The following is a 19247-nucleotide window of genomic DNA, read 5'->3' on the forward strand; positions in this document are numbered from 1 at the left end:
ATTGGTTAGTGGTCTGACATTAATCAAAAAAATCTTGGAAACAGTAAAGCCAGAATACCACCTTCAGAGGAATCCTGAATGTCCGCTTCTTCAGCTTTTTTTCTGTGCCCAGGTTAACTTCTGCTGTTGTATTTGAAGCAGTGCTGTTTCCAGCATCAGTTTGTAGGTCCTCTTTATTTTCTTCTGAATTCTCATCAGTGGCATTGCCTGTTGCTGTGGTTGTGTTGCTATCAATGGTCACGTTCTTCTTAGGAACTTCTACCCATTCTGTGATTTCAATTACAGCATCTCCTCGATCGAGACTCAGAATCCCACTTCTACTTAGAGAGAAATGCAAATTTGCCTTGATAGGTGCTGATAGATTCCGAGAAGAATATCTGTCCACATCAATGAACTTACATTTATCAGCCTATTCGAAGATTTTCCATACTGAAAAAAACATATTTATCTCCAAACGGAAAGAATAACAGAGCAATAAGAGAACAAAAATTTAGCTCTTACTTCTCAGATGTATCTGCCAAACCAGAGACAGAATACTGCGCAAACACAGGGGAGGTGGTTCCTGGGGGTAGAATATCCTCGGACTCATAAGAAAGTGAGACATCAAAATCTTTGTCAAGGACAAAGGATCTGAACATCTGTCAGAGAATCAGGTACACAAAATTATTACAAGACAGGAACATTTTCTAAGCTTAAATAGGTTCTGAATGTGATGCAGTACCTTGCTGGGTAGCTTTTTCATCCGTGGTACGAGTTGCTGCTTTGTGCTCTCATCTTTCTTAACATTAGGGCCTTCCAACTCAACTAGGAACCCGTAGGGGGAACCATCAACTATACCTAGCCTACGTTGCAATTTAATTCCATCGCTCAAGTTAGCAGCATGTAGTGCTGCACCGAGGACAATAGCTTCATCAGCATCCAGATGTTTGTCTAACTGTTGTTTCCCAATAAATTCCTGGATTGTGCTCTGTAATTACAAACTAAAAATTAGATCTTAACTTCATTTGGAAAAAAAAGAAGCGAAATCCAATGATTAGCTTTGAGAGCATGAAAAACTACCTGTAGCTTGGGAACTCTAGTAGCTCCTCCTATCAGTTCCACTGCAGATATATCATCCATCTTCAAACCTGAATGCTTGAGCACATCTTTTAAAGGTGTAAGAGATCTCTCCCACAGATCTTTACATAGTTCCTCAAACTTCTCACGGGAAATTGTGCTCCTGAATAAACATAAGTAGGTTAGAATATCCTACCATGATAAAAGTTTGAGCATGTGAAATCATTATAACACTTTTGCAGCCAAAGTTTGGTGAGCTGGGAAAATAGAGAAACCTTGATAGATTGTAGTTATACCTGAAGTCACGATCATCATGAAGAGATTCAACAGATATTGGAGCCGCAGTGTTTGCACTCAAAATTTCCTTTGTACGTTTAACTTGCTTTTTAAATTTAGCCATTGCTTTGGGGAACTTCCTCACATCAACGCCATTACCGAGCTGTTTATTAAACTCATCTGCAAAGTGCTCTACCAAACGCATCTCCATACTCTGTCCTCCAAGTCCCGAGTCCCATCTAACATCCTTGACCTACATAAACATTAATAAATTATGACCCATAATGAATACCACTCCAACTGAGAGCAGACCAAAAGAATAAGAATAAGTAGGCTGAGCTCTAAGTTACACATGTTCCAAGAAGCAAAAAATGAAGAAACCACAAAATACAATATAAAAGAAGAGCACTATTAACCTGAAATTGGTTGACAGAAACAGTCTTGCCATATTCCTTCTCACTGTAAGCAGAGTAATAGACAAGGGCTGCGTAAGTACTACTTGAACCCATGTCATAAAATATGACATGTCTCGACCCATTAGAGAAATCCTTATCAATCCCATATTGCAAAGCGGCACCAGAATGCTCATTAACCAAGGAGAGAACATTAACCCCAGCCAACTGAGAAGCCTGAATCAAACCACGTCTCTCAGCCTGACCAAAGTAAGGTGGAACTGAAACAACCATATCCTTAACTGGGATTTTAGCATGGAACTCAGCTAGATTTGAGGCATAACCCAAGATCATAGCCAACAACTCCTCAACTGAGTAAACAGTCGAACCGTCATCGATCTTAATACCAACTGCACCTCTAGAATCTTCAACAATATCAAACGGCAAGTAGACAGAATCGATGAAATCCTTAACATGTTTGAAAGGTTTTCCCACCATATCCCTCAGCTGTGAATACACTTTATTCGGATAACGAGCCGTTATACCCGCAGCTTCCTCGCCTAGTAACCGGTCACCAGATTGAAATGCAACTAGACCTGGGGATTTCCTCTTTGACATCTCGTTAATGGCTACAGAGATTGGACTCTGTCCTCGTTTCAGATTAACTACGGCAACTTTAACCCATTCCGAACCTAGATCTACACTAGAAACAGCGGACTCCGATGGAACGGGGACTAAAGAGATCAATGACAAGAACACCACTAAACAACTAAACATCTTCCCCATATTCCGATCGTTAACTAAACACCGAGAGAGTAGAGAGACCTGCACTTCCTCTGCAAGATTAAAGAAAACAACCGCATTAGAATTCAAAAACCCTAGAAACAGAATAAATCCAACAAAAAGCACAATGCGATTAGATTTTTCAAACTTCAAATCGATCACGGCCCGATGAGATAAAACACCGATTTATATCACCTCTAAGAAAGCTAAGCACAACAAAAACAGAGTCAAATTACTAACAAAGGACATGGAATCGAAGACGAAGACGTCAAGACTAAGCAAATGTTCTCAGCAAAACAAACGTAGAAAAATTCCGATACTCGAAGCAATCAAAGAGAGTTGGAGAAAATAATGAGTGATTTGAGAGAGTGAAGAAGGTATAAGAGAATGACCAGTTTCCGAGCTCCGATCGCATTCTCCGGCGGAAATCGATTTGCAGATTCGAAATTTTGTTTTTTCTTTTCTTTAATCTTCCGTCAGGTTCTGGAGAAACCTTAAGGAAAGAAAAGAAAACAAATGGAGACAAGAGTGCATATATATAAATTACTGAGAAGACTAATAATAATACTGAGGTGGAATAAGATTCGGAGATACAACCAATGAAAATATTCCACGTGTGAAAACTGACACGTGTTGAGATGTGAGACGCTTCGTGTGTTGGTGATTACGCTACAAGTCTGGAGTGTGTTTTCGTTAATCCAGGTGAAGCTTCTAGTACAACGAGAGAGTCTTCTTTTAAACCTTTTCAGGCCCATTTGTCTTCCTTTTTGAAGTAAAGGATTTTGCAGTATTAAATTCAGAAGTTTTTAAAATGCCAACTTTGACCGACCTCACCTCTGCGCATACACACACCTATGAGAATTATTTTGTATTCATAACATGTATGAATATTCTTTTCATGAAAGCATCTTTTTGTAGTAAACTATGTAATATTCCGGGATATTTTGTTAAAGTTGATTAATAAACTTGAATCGAAACCAATGCACATCTTTTCTGATATTCATAATGAAATACAAACAAAAATGTTAGGAATCAGAGGGAAACTTGATTTTACATTTCAGGAAATCTAAGGGAATACCAAAAGATAAAGAAAAAAGACCAACGGGTTGAAAGACCAAAAACTAAATATAAAACAAATACAAGATAAGAGATAGTTTTGGTGGTGGTGTTTCAAAATCAGAAAGAAACAAAGAGAAGAGCTGGGGTTATGTATGCCTATTCGATAGAAGTATATATGAACACTTTAGAAGCAACAAGTAGCTACGTGGGGAAGCTCCTATTCCTCTCCTCGATCTACCTGTGTTGATCAATCTCCTTACAACAGCTGTAACAACAACACAAACACTTCTATTCAAATCATGTACATTCCTTATGGTTGTATGTTATTATCCTCCTACAAAAGTTTTGGAACTTTGACCTTTACCTGGTTACAGTAAAATCTCCAGCGACCTAAATTGATGCAGCAGAACCATTCTGCTAGTCTGGGAAAACTTCGTCACGCTCATGGTCAGGTGAAGACAAATGCTCATGTCTAATGCTGGTGCTGTTGTGGTTCTCTTCTGGTATGTCTTCTTCTTCGTCGTCAGTTGAGGATTTGTCATAAGAGAAGGGTCTCTGACATATGCAAGACTGTGGGTACTCGTGGAACTCACCACGTCCTGGTTTGAACTCATCTGGATCACCCATGAATCCACGCTGACAAGATTTCACTTTCTTGGCGAATGTTGGCCACTCCATCTTTTCCCGGTCCATGAACAAAGCACTGAGCTTCTTTGCATTTGGCCTGATGGTCCTCTTGTGACCCATGTACCTCCTGTAAATACATACTCAGAAGTGTCATGGTCTCGTGTCTGATGGGGTTTAAGTGGAGTAAAAAACCATTCAAGCAATACATGAACCAACAAATTCCCTGTGGATCTATATTGATGCAAATGCAATCACAAAGAACATGTGAATGAGGATGCGCCGTATAGCTATGATAAGCTTAACCAAATCTACTTATATTTATGTGACAGAGCGAGGGAAGTATATTTATATATCGCCTATTTAGTTAAAAAGTAAGAAATGATAAGATGCTAACGCCTGTTGTTTTGTACTGGAAAACATATCTTAACAGCAAAGCTCTAATTAGGACAAATGGAAAATTTCCTAACCTTCGGCCTGCAAGAATCTTGGCCATATTTCCATTATTATTAGTGATAAAGACGTCGCTTTCGTCACTAACAATGTAGTCAATGGCAGCAAGGCGTGAAGAATAGGGAAGAAGAGGCTTCAGCTCATCATTGGCAAGCATTTCCTTGGTGTAAAAGTTTGGAAATAGCTCTCTCAGTGGTCTCAGTGTCTTTTCACCACCATATATTTCTCCAGATGCAACATAGATATATGTGTCGTTTGCAAAGCCAAGAGCACGCAGCATTAAGCCCACTTCATGAGGTGTAAGAGGGCATTTCCCACGCTTTCTTTCCTCCAGAGGGTCCAGATCCTGCGGTGATTGGTAGTGAGATATTGTAACTAGAGAATAAATTTTGTGCATAATGCTCTTATTCTATGATAATAACATAAATGTAACAAGGTTTGTTAATATATTCCTTAATATAAGAAGCGCAAACACATATATCAAGTTTCAGTTCATTGCACCTGCAGAGAAATAACACAGATAACTTGGATATTTAAGAAAGTTATGTAAAAGAACAAAATGAACTCACAGGCAATGTGTCCCATCGTTTTCTTATTTCTGCTAGCTCAGCTCGCTCTTTTTCACCCCCACCAAAGTCACAACCAGAAAAGGCTAGCATGTCAGGCTCAAATCTGCAGTTCATCAAAATATGGTTACATGATTGAGACCATTAAAGAAAAAAGCAGGGAAAACAATCTAGTATGGTTTGTTAAAGAAACTTAATAAACCTCAAGTGGACAGCAATAAAACGTTTGGCCATCTTTCTCATCCTCTTGACAACTTTCATCCCGACTGACTGTATCCGCTTTGTAAATCTTAAAGCATGATAGTTGCCCCTGCAGCGCAACTTTTGCATGTCTTCGTCTAGATCATTTGCTAGTCTGTAGTCAAACTTTGTCAACTGTAAAACCTGCAAAATTTCAACATAACATTAATTAGCTTCAACCATATAAAACTGAAACAGAACCATAGTACTTTTGGAACCATAATTTCTATGATTCGATGTAAGCAGTAACTACAATAAGATTCTTAGGTGAGATAGTCTTACATGTCTCCTCAAGAGAATTGGCAATACTTGGTCAAGATAATACTCAGGAGTAGACTTTCGAGGCACACGCATGGTATAAGGAGGTTTCTCCATCGAACGCATGACTCTGTCAGGAACTCTCTTTACTATAGTCACATCTTTGGCGAGAGAAGATATGAACCAGTTAACATCAAAAATGTCATTGAAGTCACTGCACAGCGATCAAAGCAACTTTTTTCAGTAAATTGACATGGCAACTGAATACCTTCATTTGCCAAAACTTGCTAAAAGTTACCTGTCATCTTTCCAATAAGAATGGTGATCCAACTCGGGTACAACTAAAGTAGCATTAAGAATCCGTGCAACAACCACTGCATCAGTTATCTGCTCATAAAGATAACATTATTTTCAATTCCAAAACAAGCTGAGGAGACTTCAATGAAGAAACAACTGCTGCATAACTCTATAAAGACGATAAGCAACACTCTATTGGTGATAAGCCGAACACATTTATTCTTGAGACATAATAGAACTTACTCCTGTTCTTTGCTGGTTAAGGCCTCCACTAGCTGCAATAAGCAAATATCCATTAGACGAGTGCTCCTGGGCAGCAGCTGTAAGATGAAACAAAAAAAAGTTAAAAAGGAAAACTTAGCTACATAACAAAGTTTCCCATTGATACAAGAAGAAGAAATATTGAAGCCTAATCTATCTTGTACATCAACAGAAACCCAGAATTGTATTGCTTATGCTTTAAACGAAACTAAAAGGGGTAAGTCCAATATGCAACTAGATCAATAAAGATACAGACTTTCCCCTAAAGTATTCAAAGATCAATATGGAAAAAAAGGACAAAACTTTCACTTTCTTATAACTTGTTTTATTCAATAAGGGAAGAACACATGTAAGAAGATCTGACTTACGAGGGAAGTTCCTTCCTCTCTCACTGCATCCATAGAAGAACTTGGAATATTTTGATTTCCATACATCAATTGGTTCTCGACGGCTCATATCCTGAGAAGAAGAATAAACAATCCAATTTCAAGAAATCAAAAAATTGAGCAGTAAGAAGAGTGACAATCTCAGTGTTGAAGTAATCAAAAACGAAACACTAGGTTAGCTTACTACGCTGTGTTTGCTCAATTGCTGAGAATACCACTCAAGGTGAGAGACAACGTGACCGGTTAAGAGTGAGATGACACCTAAGGAGAAAAGCATGAAACCACAAACCCATGTCCACATTACGGTTCTCTTGGGATGACCAGACCACTTCCATAACGCAGACTTGTGATGATGAGAGCCACCGTTAAGCTGAGGCGAGTTCGACAATAGCCTCACGCTTGACCTCCACACTTCAGCTACTACCCCCATAGATTGAATATAAATTACTTCTCACTCCCAATTTCATCACTGATTTCACGGAAATGCCATCATCTCCCCCCTGAAACCCACCAAGAATCTAATCTGACGCAAAAAAAAAACTGAAGAAATCGCAAAGGTTAAGGTTCTTGATCCGGAGGTTAAACAGATCCGAGGATTAGGGTTTTCTGGGAAGTTAGCAAAAGTATATGTAAGGATCTCTCCTCTCTCTCTGTATAAAGTTTTTGAGATTTTTCGAAATGGTGAAGAAGACGGACAAGAGAAGAAGAGACAGTACCACGCTTTGCCTTTTTGTCCTAATTTTTTTTTTCTTTTTCTTTTCTTTTCTAATTATTCGCCTGAATTAATTGGTTTACCTACACTTATAACCCGAAATTAACATTAACCGAATTACGATTAAGATATTAAACCGGTTTCTACGCCACTTAACAATTAAGATTTTGCTTCAAAGCCACACTTGTTTTTATTAATAAGCTTAGGAAAAGAGGAAAACAAAAGAAGGTGTAATAATGTTTCTACTACAGATATTCATGTCTTTTTGGAAACATAACTAAAAATAAATAAACCGAAGAAATTACAGATGTACATACTACATGAGAATCTGGAAAAATAAAAATAAAATTCAGTAGTGAATTTAAAGGTAGTTACAGCTGAGTCACGTGACACATTTACAACATCCCACGTGTCCGTCGCAAAACCACCGGCAAGTTACGATCACACACGCTAACCAAACCGGAAATTATTAGTCTCTACAGAATATTAAACCGATTTCTTACTAACTACTCCAGTGCTCCACTATAAAAGAAGCTGGTTTTATTTAAGTTGGAATGATTGATTGGACCACTTGATCAAACTCCTCCTGATATGTAGCTTAATTAATTTGGTCACGTTATGTTGCGCAATAATTTAATTAAGCTTTCAATTAATTAGCATGGATATAATTCGTATTGTCAGAATCTTGGTGGCACTCAAATTAAAAGTCAAATGTCTATCTATTTTTTTAGCACCACAAATAGTCAATCTTTTTTTTTTTAAGTATAAAGTATAAACTCTACAGTTTAATGAAGAAACTGAGAGCACCATTTTTTTTTTTTTTTTTTTTACATTGAGAGCGCCATTTTCGATAGGAAATTGTTTTCTGCCTTCTTTTGGCCATTCTTCTTTACCCCACGGTTGAACTAAAAGTCTAAAATGTCCAAGTCACACAATATAAGAAAATTAAATTTGGTTTATATATCCAGTCACTGATTTGGCACGAAGAGGCTCTCTTGCTAAGATCCGTAATTAGAAATGTTATTCTGGTCAATGAGGACAACAATTCATTTTTTTGTCATTAGGATAACATTTAGTCTTGTTTTAAGGCAATAAACTAAATTAATTCAACGGTGTAGATCCATATATCGTTGGTCCAAACTAGAGACCCATAAATTGTATAAAATAAACTAGACTCATTGACGTTTATTAATCAAAAGGGACAAGTATATCTACATGAAAATTTGTATAATGAGCTTACACATGTATAAGCTATATATTCTGTTCTGTATAGTGAGCTTAGAAATAAGGATGAGTGGATATTAATGCCCTTAAAGAGGTTTGGTATCGTTGGAAGGGACATTGGATCAAACGACCAAATGTTCGCTCTGATTTTACAAGTGAGAAAGAGTATATGCAAAGAGCTCAACATTTGGTGGCATCATCCATAATGATTATAAAAAAAACTATCTTTAGAATTCATTTGTCCTCTACTCCTCTTTGATTGTGTATATAAAATATAGGGATTTTAATTTAAATGAAATAGGTTCGTAAACCGAATTTTCAGATGGTTGGACTGGGTCAAGCTAGCTGTAAAAGTAGACGACTATAATCTGCACTGTTGGTGGATGAGACGTGACATTAATGACTCTTGCATGCTAGAGTAGTTTATGCGGTGTGTCAAGTATGTCGAGATATATATGGTTTTCAAATGTTCTCCGAAGGCATTACATCACTATCATATTTATAATCTATCTCCCTTTCAACAACCAAAAGTAATTCATATGATTGGTGCATCTTATTACATTTGTGCTATTTACGTGTCTAGTTTATAATATTAGACTATTACTAGTAGAGTAGTAGTTAATCAAACATGACCTCCAACGACAAAAACAAAAAAAACAATGGTATGCTTCAGGACATTTTTAAATTTGTTAGGTCCAGATAGTTATAGTTATGAACTTATGACTTATTTTGGTAACTAACAAATGCAAAACTCCTGGTATTATGCGGATAAAGAGAGTTTTAATACGAAAGGTAATATACAAAATTTGTTTACAAATTAAGTTGATTGGTTAGAATTGTTTATCCTTTTTGGTTCAACCTCCCTGTCTTGTTCAGGAGGAGATCTCATCTGTTAGTTGTCTCATCTCACACGTAACCCCAGACAAATTTTCCCTATAACCAAGAATCTGAACAACTAGTAAACCTTAAGAAGGTCTTGATCCTTAAAACAATCGTTAAATATAAGGATCGGATATGTTATTGAACTAAAATTGAAATTTACCTAATTCTGGTCAACAAACTCGTAAGACCTCAACTATACTCCAACGAACACATTCCCAATAATCTATGTCACATAGCTTAATTAGCCCAAATTGCTCACGAGTATCATCAATCCATTACGCCTATTGACATTATGTAGACAAATAAATCCATTAATTTCCAATTACTTGACATTTCTATTTATTTATCATCTTTTGGGATTTTGTCCTCCATCAAACATATACACAGACAAACAAAAACATCTTATGTATCTCTTTTATATTCTTCATACTTAAAACTCTCAAGCACAAAAGCTACTTCTATACAATTTCAAACTCTTTCCTCATTCTTTTGGTGTGTTTTTTGTTTAAAGACATTTTTTTTTGGGTCAAACAAATATATTCTTTGGCTTGATTCCTTTTTTTTTTGTTTGTTTTGCTTCTTTGTTAATTTTTTTTTTTCCATCACTTCTTTGTTAATTTCTTATATAACTCTAATATGTTCCAATATTGGCTAGCTACTAAATCATTGTCATCCAATTAGTCTGAAATTTTAAACATTGAATTCCAACTGTTGGCGGCTTTAAACTTCTAATTTGTGTCTAAAAATATATATCCCCTATATAATAAAATGGAAGTACACAATTTTTTTGTAGACTATATAATATGGGTTATAAAATTAATTATTTGATATTTGATAAGTTATAGATTATATGGGTTGTAACCATTAATTAAATCTCGATTTAATATCTTCTTAAAAAGGATATTCGAAAGAATATCATCAAATATCAAAAGAATATTTAATTAACCATATATAGGTAACAAAATCTCAGAACTTAATCACTCTTCCGCGGATTAAGAGTGATTTCTGATTATACTTCTTTTTACCGAGTAACAAAATTCAAGCAGGGGTGAAGAAATAAGATGTTACGAAATTTAAGAAAGTTCTCACAAAAGGGGAATGGAAAATCATTGAGAAATTTTTCGTCACCAAGGTGTTAAAGCATGAGTTGATTTTAATCACTAGATTTTAACTGTGTACGAGCACGGGTACGTTACAAATAACCACATATTGTCCAAAAAACATTTTTAAACAATCACATAAATTATATTCCTTCCGTTTCAAAATATAGGATGTTTTAAGCAAAACACGCAAATTAAGAAGTATTTACGTTTAACAAATTTAACCATTCAAAAACAATACTGCATAATATAAAATATTAAACTAATCTAAAAGTTGCATTGAAATTTGAAAACATCCTATATTATGAAACAAAAAACTTCTCCAAAACATCTTATATTTTGAAACGGAAGAAGTATTTTATATAAAGAATATAATATAAATAAAATAAATTTCAATCCGTGCTCTAGCACGGCTCCCTAGTATCTCATGATATATCGACGGACGCACTTATATGAATGCTGCATGGGATATGAAAGTCATATACAATATGGATGTGTCATAAAACGAGAACACGTACATCTAAAGTTGAGTTGTGGCTGGATTCGGAATATAAGAACTATACTGAATCGAATTTGATTGGGTTGTTAATTGTCCTATTCCTATTAGAAAACGAAAAAAATATACTACAATGTATTCTTAAACCGGTAAAAAATCAGTTCACCCAACGAACCAACTTCCAAGTAGGAGTCCAAATCATAGATTCTTTTAGGAGTATAAATGTACGCTCACGTCAGAATCTTAACATAACTCTTTCCCCTTTTCCTGTCTCTCTTTCACCTTTTCTTCTCCATCGATCTTACCTCTCTACGCAACTTGTTATTTAAATCAAGAAAAATTCCAAGAATCTTGCGTCAGACAAATGTCTCCTAGTTTAATCTATAGAAACAGAGTTCTCTGTTTTGTTTTAGTATTGTTCTGTTTCCCTCAACGTTTTGCCGCCAGAAACCTACCGGAGGAACAAGAACCCTCCACCGCAAAAGCAACTCAAATAATCCACGTCAGCAACAACACGTGGCATGATTTCTCTCGTCTTGTAGATGTCCAGGTTGGTAGCCACGTCAGCGGCGTGTCCGAGCTAAAAAGGTACCTCCACCGTTTCGGTTACGTGGGTGATGGCTCCGAAAGTTTCTCCGACGTGTTCGATGGTACTCTCGAATCCGCAATCTCTCTGTACCAAGAAAATCTCGGTTTACCGATAACCGGGAGACTCGACACGAGTACCGTCACCCTCATGTCGTTACCGCGATGTGGCGTTAGCGATACGCACATGATCATCAACGACGAAGGTTTCCACACAACGGCGCATTATACGTATTTTAACGGTAAACCGAAGTGGAACCGCGACACGCTAACCTACGCTATATCGAAAACACACAAACTCGATTACTTGACGTCAGAAGACGTCCAAACCGTTTTCCGGCGAGCTTTTTCGCATTGGGCGAGCGTGATTCCGGTGAGTTTCGAGGAAGTCGATGACTTCACGGCGGCGGATTTGAAGATAGGGTTCTACTCCGGGGATCACGGTGACGGGCTTCCGTTTGACGGTGTTCTCGGGACGTTAGCACACGCATTCGCGCCGGAGAACGGGAGGCTTCACTTCGACGCGGGGGAGATATGGGTAGTCGACGATGACTTTAAACGATCTCCCGATGTGGCGGTCGACTTGGAGTCTGTGGCGACTCACGAGATTGGTCACCTGCTGGGGTTAGGACATAGCTCTCAGGAGTCGGCGGTTATGTATCCGAGTCTCCGGCCGAGGACTAAAAGAGTTGACCTTACGGTTGATGATGTGGCAGGGGTACTGAAGTTATATGGCCCGAACCCAAAATTACGGTTGGATTCACTGACACAGTCGGAAGATTCTATTCAAAACGCCTCCGTATCACTGAGATTCTTGTCGGGGAATTTGATCGGTTATGTTCTGTTGGTTGTTGTTTTTATTCTGTTCGGATAGGTTTATAGGACATACTTATTTTTTTAAAAAATATTTATTTATAACGAAATGTACATAGATAATTTAAAAATTTATTTATTTAGGAAAAGGATATTTTTATGATGGCTTTCTCCAAGGTATTATTATTCTCTGATTAATTACTCTGAGTTTGTGTATATCATTATCTCAAAAATTGAAAGATATTGATGTTTATGGACTGATATATAGATTCGTCCCACTCCTAATGACACTACTAGTACTGGTACATAGTTGAGGTTGATCATGACCTTTCTATTTGTGTTCCTAGTTCCTAAGCAAAATTATACTACTTGTATTTATTTTCAATCATATAAAAAAGCACGTATAGATTAAAAATATAAAGCCCATTTTTAGATGTTGTATCATAAAAGCCCAGTCCAAGATAATGAATGACTGGAAACCCAAAATTTCAAATGGAAGGAAGAGAAAATAAGTTGGTTTCAATTCGAACCAAACCGGTTTTCTATGATTATGAAGCTGAATGGTTTACATTATTTGGATAAACCAAGAAGAGATTCGACTCGGTTCGGTTTTTATTATTATTTGTTCCCAGACCTATTTAGTAAACCCTCTTCATTCGATTAAACGGTGGCGGTCGTCTCTCTCAAAATTCCGAAAACCTCTTAAACCCTAGCAATGCCGTCGAGTTTCTTCTTCGATGCTGCTAGCGACGACGAGCTCGAATTACTACGCAATGAAGAAAATAGTAGTGGTGAAGAAGACGTAGAGGAAGACGAAGCAGAAGAGCGTATAGCTGGAGAAGACGAAGATGGAGAAGAGGAGGATGAAGATGAAGATGACGAAGAAGAAGTTGAAAAGAGGAAACGAGATGCTGATGCTCAGTCTCCTTGGGATTTCGCATCTTATTCAAGCTCCGTTGGTGAAGAACACGCTCGCCGTCACACAACGTCTATTGATGAAAAGATCTCCAAAGCTATCCAGCATCGTCCAGTTCCCATTTCAATAGATGAAGACGAAGAAGAAGAAGAAGAAGACGAAGATGTCTCCGGTGCTGAAGCTGATAAACAAGTAAATCCCCTAAACTTTTGTTTTGAATTTGATTGAATCCGATTTCGAATTCGTAAGTGTGATTAAAAGTGTGAATTTAACTGTGAAGGAGGAGTATATTTCGGAAGACGATGAGGCAGCTGAGTACAAACCAGAAGATGTTGTTCCCAAGCCATTCTTCTCTACAGTGGATGGAGTTTCATTTCATGCTGATACTTTCATGGAGCTTAATCTCTCTCGTCCGTTGCTTCGAGCTTGTGAAACTCTTGGTTACAAGAAACCTACTCCTATTCAGGTTCTAATTCCTGTCCGCAAGGGTGTTTTAATTCAGTTACTGTTTAAAGTTTTTTCATCTGAATCGTTCGTTGGTGTTGCAAATGCAGGCAGCTTGTATACCTTTAGCACTTACAGGGCGTGATCTTTGTGCTAGTGCCATCACTGGATCAGGAAAGGTGAGCACTAGTTCTCGAGGCTTCTTGTGTAATTCTGTGATTGTTTTACCTTAAAGTATGGAGTTTTGATAATGATTTCAATTTACATTTGTTTTAATAGACTGCTGCATTCGCTTTACCTACTCTTGAGAGGTTACTGTTCCGTCCCAAGCGTGTCTTTGCTACTAGAGTTCTTATTCTCACTCCAACAAGGGAGTTGGCTGTCCAGTAAGTAGCATAACTTTGCCTCCCGCAACAATACTAAACCTTTAAGGTCCTTTTGATTTATGTTTCTGAGAAGCTGATTTGTATTTTTGGGATGTGTTTCAGGATTCATAGCATGATTCAGAAGCTTGCACAGTTTACTGATATTAAATGTGGGTTGATTGTAGGAGGGCTTTCTGTAAGGGTATGGTATCTTTCTCTGAGGATGCAAATTTCTTAAAAACTTCATGTGTTTGATGTGTTAGAACAAACTTATTTCCTTTCCAAGAAATGTTTCTTAAAATTGCTACATCTATGTGTCTTGTGTTAGGAGCAAGAGGTGGTTCTGAGGTCTATGCCAGATATTGTTGTGGCAACTCCTGGACGTATGATAGATCATTTGCGTAATTCCATGTCTGTTGATTTGGATGATCTAGCGGTCTTAATCCTTGATGAGGCTGACCGCCTTCTACAGACTGGGTTTGCCACTGAAATTACCGAGCTGGTATGCATTTATATGTTTTTATATGTTTGGTTCCTGTGACACCTCATATTGAATTATTGTCAAGTTCTTCTTGTCTTTGTTAGTTTCTAATCTGAAGTAGTGGACACTTCATAACTAACTTAAAGGGAGAGATAATGTTTGACTGTTCGTTATTGGATTTATAAATGAGTCCACATCTATATGCAGGTTCGTTTATGTCCCAAGAGAAGGCAAACAATGCTCTTCTCAGCCACAATGACTGAAGAAGTTAAAGAGCTAGTCAAACTTTCCTTGAACAAACCGTTGCGTCTCTCAGCTGATCCATCAGCTAGAAGGCCACCAGGCCTGACTGAGGAGTATGTCAGCCACTACTTATCATTTTCGACCTTTTCAAGAGCCCAAATAGCTTATGATCTTGAATATACATCATGTATGCCATGAAGCTAACTTGTGATCTCTTAATTGTAGGGTGGTAAGAATACGTAGGACTCGTGAGGCAAATCAGGAAGCTGTTCTTCTGTCATTGTGCACAAGAACTTTTAAATCAAAAGTCATTATCTTTAGGTGAGACTTCACTATAAATTTGATGCCTTTCAAATCCAAGTTCCATAAAGTGCTTGCATAGTTTGGCATTTTGCATTTCACCTGAGAGATTTCTTGTACCTTCTTGCGCCAGTGGAACAAAACAAGCTGCCCATAGACTGAAAATTTTGTTCGGGTTAGCTGGCCTCAAAGCAGCTGAGCTTCATGGAAACCTAACCCAAGCACAACGTCTTGATGTAAGAAACTCGGACACGTCAGCTTTATTTGTACATGAATATTTATATTCTCTGTTTGCAAGTACTTAATGGTATCATTTTGCAGTCTCTGGAACTTTTCAGAAAGCAAGAGGTTGATTTTCTCATTGCTACTGATGTAGCCGCTCGAGTAAGTATAAGAAGCAACCAACTTATTTTCAAGATTCTCTTTTCAGTTGCTCTGCTATTTCAGCTCTTGAACACTGTCTGGTTTGATTATTCTAGGGACTTGACATCATTGGTGTTCAAACAGTTATAAATTATGCTTGCCCGCGGGAAATAGACAGGTAAATCCGAGATATTTCCTGTATGATGATGAATTTAAAATCTATCAGCTTTCTACTCTTTAACTGATGTGAGGACAATACGTTTTCCTTTTTGATTTTGCAGTTATGTTCACAGAGTTGGTAGAACAGCTAGGGCTGGAAGGGAAGGTTATGCTGTAACGTTTGTGACTGATAGTGATCGATCCCTTTTGAAAGTTATTGTAAGTGAATCTTCAGACATACATGGATCTTGCGTTTACCCAATTCATTGTTGCTTTAGTTTGGACATTTGAATCAATTTTGTTTCTTTGGTTACAAGGCAAAAAAGGTGGGATCAAAGTTGAAGAGCCGAGTCATCCCAGAGCAGTCAATCGTCAAGTGGTCTCAGATAATCGATGAAATGGAAGATCAGTATTCCGCTGTTATTTCAGCAGAAAGGTTCCATTAACACACTCATCAAAGAATTACTGTATCCCAGGAGAATTGATTTATCTGTATACTAAAGCTTTGAGGTGTTTTCATCAATTTCAGGGATGAGCGAGCTCTAAGGAAAGCTGAAATGGAATTTGCAAAGGTAGGCAGCTTTGGTTCTTGACTTTGTTTAATTGTCTTGGGATCAATTTCAAATTCTTGATTATGCGTTTCTTTCTGCAGGCGGAGAACATGCTAGAGCACAGAGATGAAATATATTCACGCCCAAAAAGGACTTGGTTCATGACAGAGAAGGAGAAGAAGCTCGTGGCACAGGCTGAAAAGGTGTTCTTTTATTTCCTAAGGTTGTTGTTGTTTTAGAGAGAGAATACACTTGTCTGGATCATTCTGAATACTTTCTCTGAACAGGATTCTGCAGGGAACCCTTCTGGAAGCGAACTAGTTAGTGCTAATATAGCAGAGGACCTCAAGATGAAGGAGAAGAGAAAACGTGAACGCGAGGTCCGTTTATGAGGAAGCTCTTGTCACTATTCAGTTGCATTATCGTTCTTGTTTAGTGTTGATTTCTTCTTTCTAGAGAACTTACAATTCTCTTGATCATGCAAGTACAGAAGAATCTCCCAAGGAAAAAACGTAGAAAGCTAGAAGCTGCCAGAGAGATGCTAGAAGATGACGAAGAAGAAGAGGAAGACGAAGAAGAAGAAGGAGAGGAAAAGCGAGGAAGGTCAAGAGTAAGTATTTCAGTGATACACATAACTCTCTCTTTTGCCGAGACGATGAAGACATTGTATTGAATTTTAAATGTGTTTTGTTCTCAGGGGAAAGACAAGAAGAAACAAGATACAGAGAAGAAGGGATTGACTCTAGTGGATATTGGTTACCGGCGAGCAAAAGCGGTGAAAGCAAAACAGAGAGCAATTGATTCCGGTAAGATGGATAGACCAACGCCGAACAAGAAACAAGTACGAAGTAAACCAAAAAGCCAGCCTCGAGATGAAGAGATGAAAGATCTGTTCAAGAGTGATATGAGCGAGAATAAACAGGGAAGAGGCGGCGGCGCTGGTGGAGCAAAACATCGGACGCAGTCAAAGAACTCGTTCAAGAGCAAAGCTCGGTAAGAAACATTTCATCTTAACCATAACATTTACATGTAAATATTGTAATTTGTTGGGTTTTAATTCGTATATTCTTATTTTTCTTTTGTCGTGCAGATATAAACGTAGGTAAAACGAAAAAGCATTTTTGAGAAGGACAAGAACCCACGAGAAAAAAAGACATTTATTAGCGAAGGGTTTAAACAATTTTATTATTGTTGTTGTAATATCAGAATTTAGAACGAAGCAGGCGAAGATGTTGGAAATTTTGTTCTGTTTTTCTTTTCTTCCTATGGTTGGTTTTTCATAATCTTTCATAAAGCTTACAAATGATTATCATTTTAAGGGAAGCAAGGTCACGTGAGTTGGTGGCGGTGAGAGGAATATGTATGTTTTTTTTTGTTAAAGAGGAATATGTATGTTACAGAACTTGAGATTGCAACCGTTGTCTGTCAGTACGTGGCACAGCTCATTAGAATGTGTTGACCGATTTAGGAGCTATTAAGTTTCTGCATATTCAAGATACCTATTATCAAGCATCAAAATGGCTCGATCTCGATACATATTAAATTGTTACAGAATTTGTAACAATGTCAGATGTGATCTTCGTCTCTTATCACGATCTGAAACAACAAACATAAGGAGTGATCTGATTTTGGAGAACCTCAAGAACATCTGGCGGCTGAGACTGGTTTATAAAAGTTTCTCCTGGTTCAAAGCCTAAAATAGCCATTTGAATAATGAGTCTTGAGTTCTATACAATTTTTACAATTTTGCTAAGATGGTTGCAAATAGAGCACGTGCTACTGGGAAGATAGAACAAGTGCGGCTCCTGCAGCGGCTGCCACAGCTGCTATAACCATAGCGGTAATGGGTGCTATTTGGAGGCCGCCATTTCCACGGGAGAGTCTCCTCGAGATCAGTTCGCAGGACTTGTCAGCTTCTTTGTAAATAAAACTATTGGCTACTCCTTCAGTGATGATGGCTTTTTCGTTCTACAGACAAAGCACGTGAAGTCAGAGAAGAAAATATGGCTGAAGTTAGTTATAGTTTAGACGAGTCTAAAGAGAGGCATTACCTTTATCCTGAAGCTACATATAGTATGCTTGACAGCGAGAGTATCACTTGGTGAAGATGATAGTTTGAGGGAATGATCCTTCCAGTCGTCTACAAGTTTTTTAAGAAGAGCAACACTAGCTTCTATGTTCTCATTATAGAGATTATCCCAGTACTTAAAGCAATCAACGTTTTTGGTCACACAACAGGTAGCGATTGCTATAGCTTCCTTGGCTAGAACAGGATTTCCTGTAACAACGGTAATCCCATGACAAATCTATTTGGCAAACAGAGAGAGAGGGAAGTAGAAAACTCATGATTTCAAGGTTTCCGTTGTGTTACCAGCACCTTTCCCAGCTAATCTCAATGAAAAGGTTAATATCTGTTTCATTGTGTTGCTTCCTGTCGCACTATCTGGTGCAAGGGCTACTTCCTTCAACAAGGGATAGATTGCCTCAAACCTGTTTGTTGTCTGTGCGCACCATGCATGCTTGTGATCAGAAACGACAAGCGCATGCATCAAGGTTTTGTTTTGTTTATATAAATTCCAACACTGGTACTTACCTCTACTCTAGCGGATGAAGCAGGAAATGTATGTTGCACCAAGATCTCAAATGACGAAGGTGGAATCAGCCGCTCTCCCTCCCAAACAGCTTCATTTACAAGTATGGTCCGAGCCTCTGGATTCGACGAAATCCTAAGTGCATAAACGAGATCAGATGGTTTTTACATTACATACAGCAGAGGAGGGAGGGAGATGAAAAGAAAAACTGGACTCACATCTCAACAAATTGCAGGATGAGATCCATTGCCTGAGGCCTGTAGTAGCACTTGTTATTACCGACTAGTGGGAGCAAGTTACGTGACCATGAATACAAGCCAGCTGATAAAGCACCTTGGGAGGCCTGTATAAAGTTGGAAAGTTAAACAAAA

At 37.9% G+C, this 19247-nt stretch overlaps 5 protein-coding genes across 5 annotated transcripts in view; 2 read left to right on the plus strand and 3 right to left on the minus strand.

Moving 5' to 3' along the window:
* LOC104731924 (heat shock 70 kDa protein 17) overlaps positions 1 to 3015 on the minus strand; it is a 5835-nt gene extending 2820 nt beyond the window's left edge. Inside the window, exons 1-7 of the mRNA XM_010451434.1 lie at positions 2900 to 3015; positions 1749 to 2560; positions 1353 to 1585; positions 1060 to 1219; positions 722 to 967; positions 502 to 638; positions 62 to 377 (exon numbers count right to left, since the gene is read on the minus strand). Of these exons, the coding sequence (XP_010449736.1) occupies positions 62 to 377; positions 502 to 638; positions 722 to 967; positions 1060 to 1219; positions 1353 to 1585; positions 1749 to 2510 (1854 nt within the window). The 5' untranslated portion in view covers positions 2511 to 2560; positions 2900 to 3015. The remainder of the gene's footprint in view (positions 1 to 61; positions 378 to 501; positions 639 to 721; positions 968 to 1059; positions 1220 to 1352; positions 1586 to 1748; positions 2561 to 2899) is intronic.
* On the minus strand, positions 3474 to 7385 carry LOC104731925 (uncharacterized protein At1g04910-like). Its single transcript, XM_010451435.2, has 10 exons — positions 6836 to 7385; positions 6634 to 6724; positions 6248 to 6324; positions 6006 to 6094; positions 5732 to 5921; positions 5412 to 5593; positions 5213 to 5315; positions 4661 to 4989; positions 3931 to 4320; positions 3474 to 3831 (listed from the first exon to the last, which is right to left on the minus strand). The coding sequence occupies exons 1-9, from the start codon at positions 7079 to 7081 to the stop codon at positions 3984 to 3986; spliced, it is 1644 nt and encodes a 547-aa protein (XP_010449737.1). The 5' UTR covers positions 7082 to 7385; the 3' UTR covers positions 3474 to 3831; positions 3931 to 3983.
* On the plus strand, positions 11228 to 12630 carry LOC104731927 (metalloendoproteinase 1-MMP-like). Its single transcript, XM_010451436.2, has one exon. It carries the CDS (start codon positions 11430 to 11432, stop codon positions 12522 to 12524), a length of 1095 nt encoding a protein of 364 aa, XP_010449738.1. The 5' UTR covers positions 11228 to 11429; the 3' UTR covers positions 12525 to 12630.
* LOC104731928 (DEAD-box ATP-dependent RNA helicase 28) lies at positions 13111 to 17696 on the plus strand. Its single transcript, XM_010451437.2, has 19 exons — positions 13111 to 13571; positions 13660 to 13845; positions 13934 to 14002; positions 14103 to 14209; positions 14312 to 14390; positions 14517 to 14690; positions 14877 to 15025; positions 15138 to 15233; positions 15346 to 15448; positions 15534 to 15596; positions 15692 to 15753; positions 15857 to 15953; positions 16052 to 16170; positions 16264 to 16306; positions 16387 to 16488; positions 16573 to 16665; positions 16776 to 16895; positions 16983 to 17278; positions 17376 to 17696. The coding sequence occupies exons 1-19, from the start codon at positions 13179 to 13181 to the stop codon at positions 17389 to 17391; spliced, it is 2367 nt and encodes a 788-aa protein (XP_010449739.1). The 5' UTR covers positions 13111 to 13178; the 3' UTR covers positions 17392 to 17696.
* LOC104733573 lies at positions 17979 to 19222 on the minus strand. Its single transcript, XM_019234234.1, has 5 exons — positions 19095 to 19222; positions 18879 to 19011; positions 18657 to 18786; positions 18337 to 18563; positions 17979 to 18253 (listed from the first exon to the last, which is right to left on the minus strand). Exons 1-5 carry the CDS (start codon positions 19121 to 19123, stop codon positions 18062 to 18064), a joined length of 711 nt encoding a protein of 236 aa, XP_019089779.1. The 5' UTR covers positions 19124 to 19222; the 3' UTR covers positions 17979 to 18061.

The sequence above is a fragment of the Camelina sativa genome, chromosome 12 (assembly GCF_000633955.1).
Source record: "Camelina sativa cultivar DH55 chromosome 12, Cs, whole genome shotgun sequence".
Classification (NCBI taxonomy): domain Eukaryota; kingdom Viridiplantae; phylum Streptophyta; class Magnoliopsida; order Brassicales; family Brassicaceae; genus Camelina; species Camelina sativa.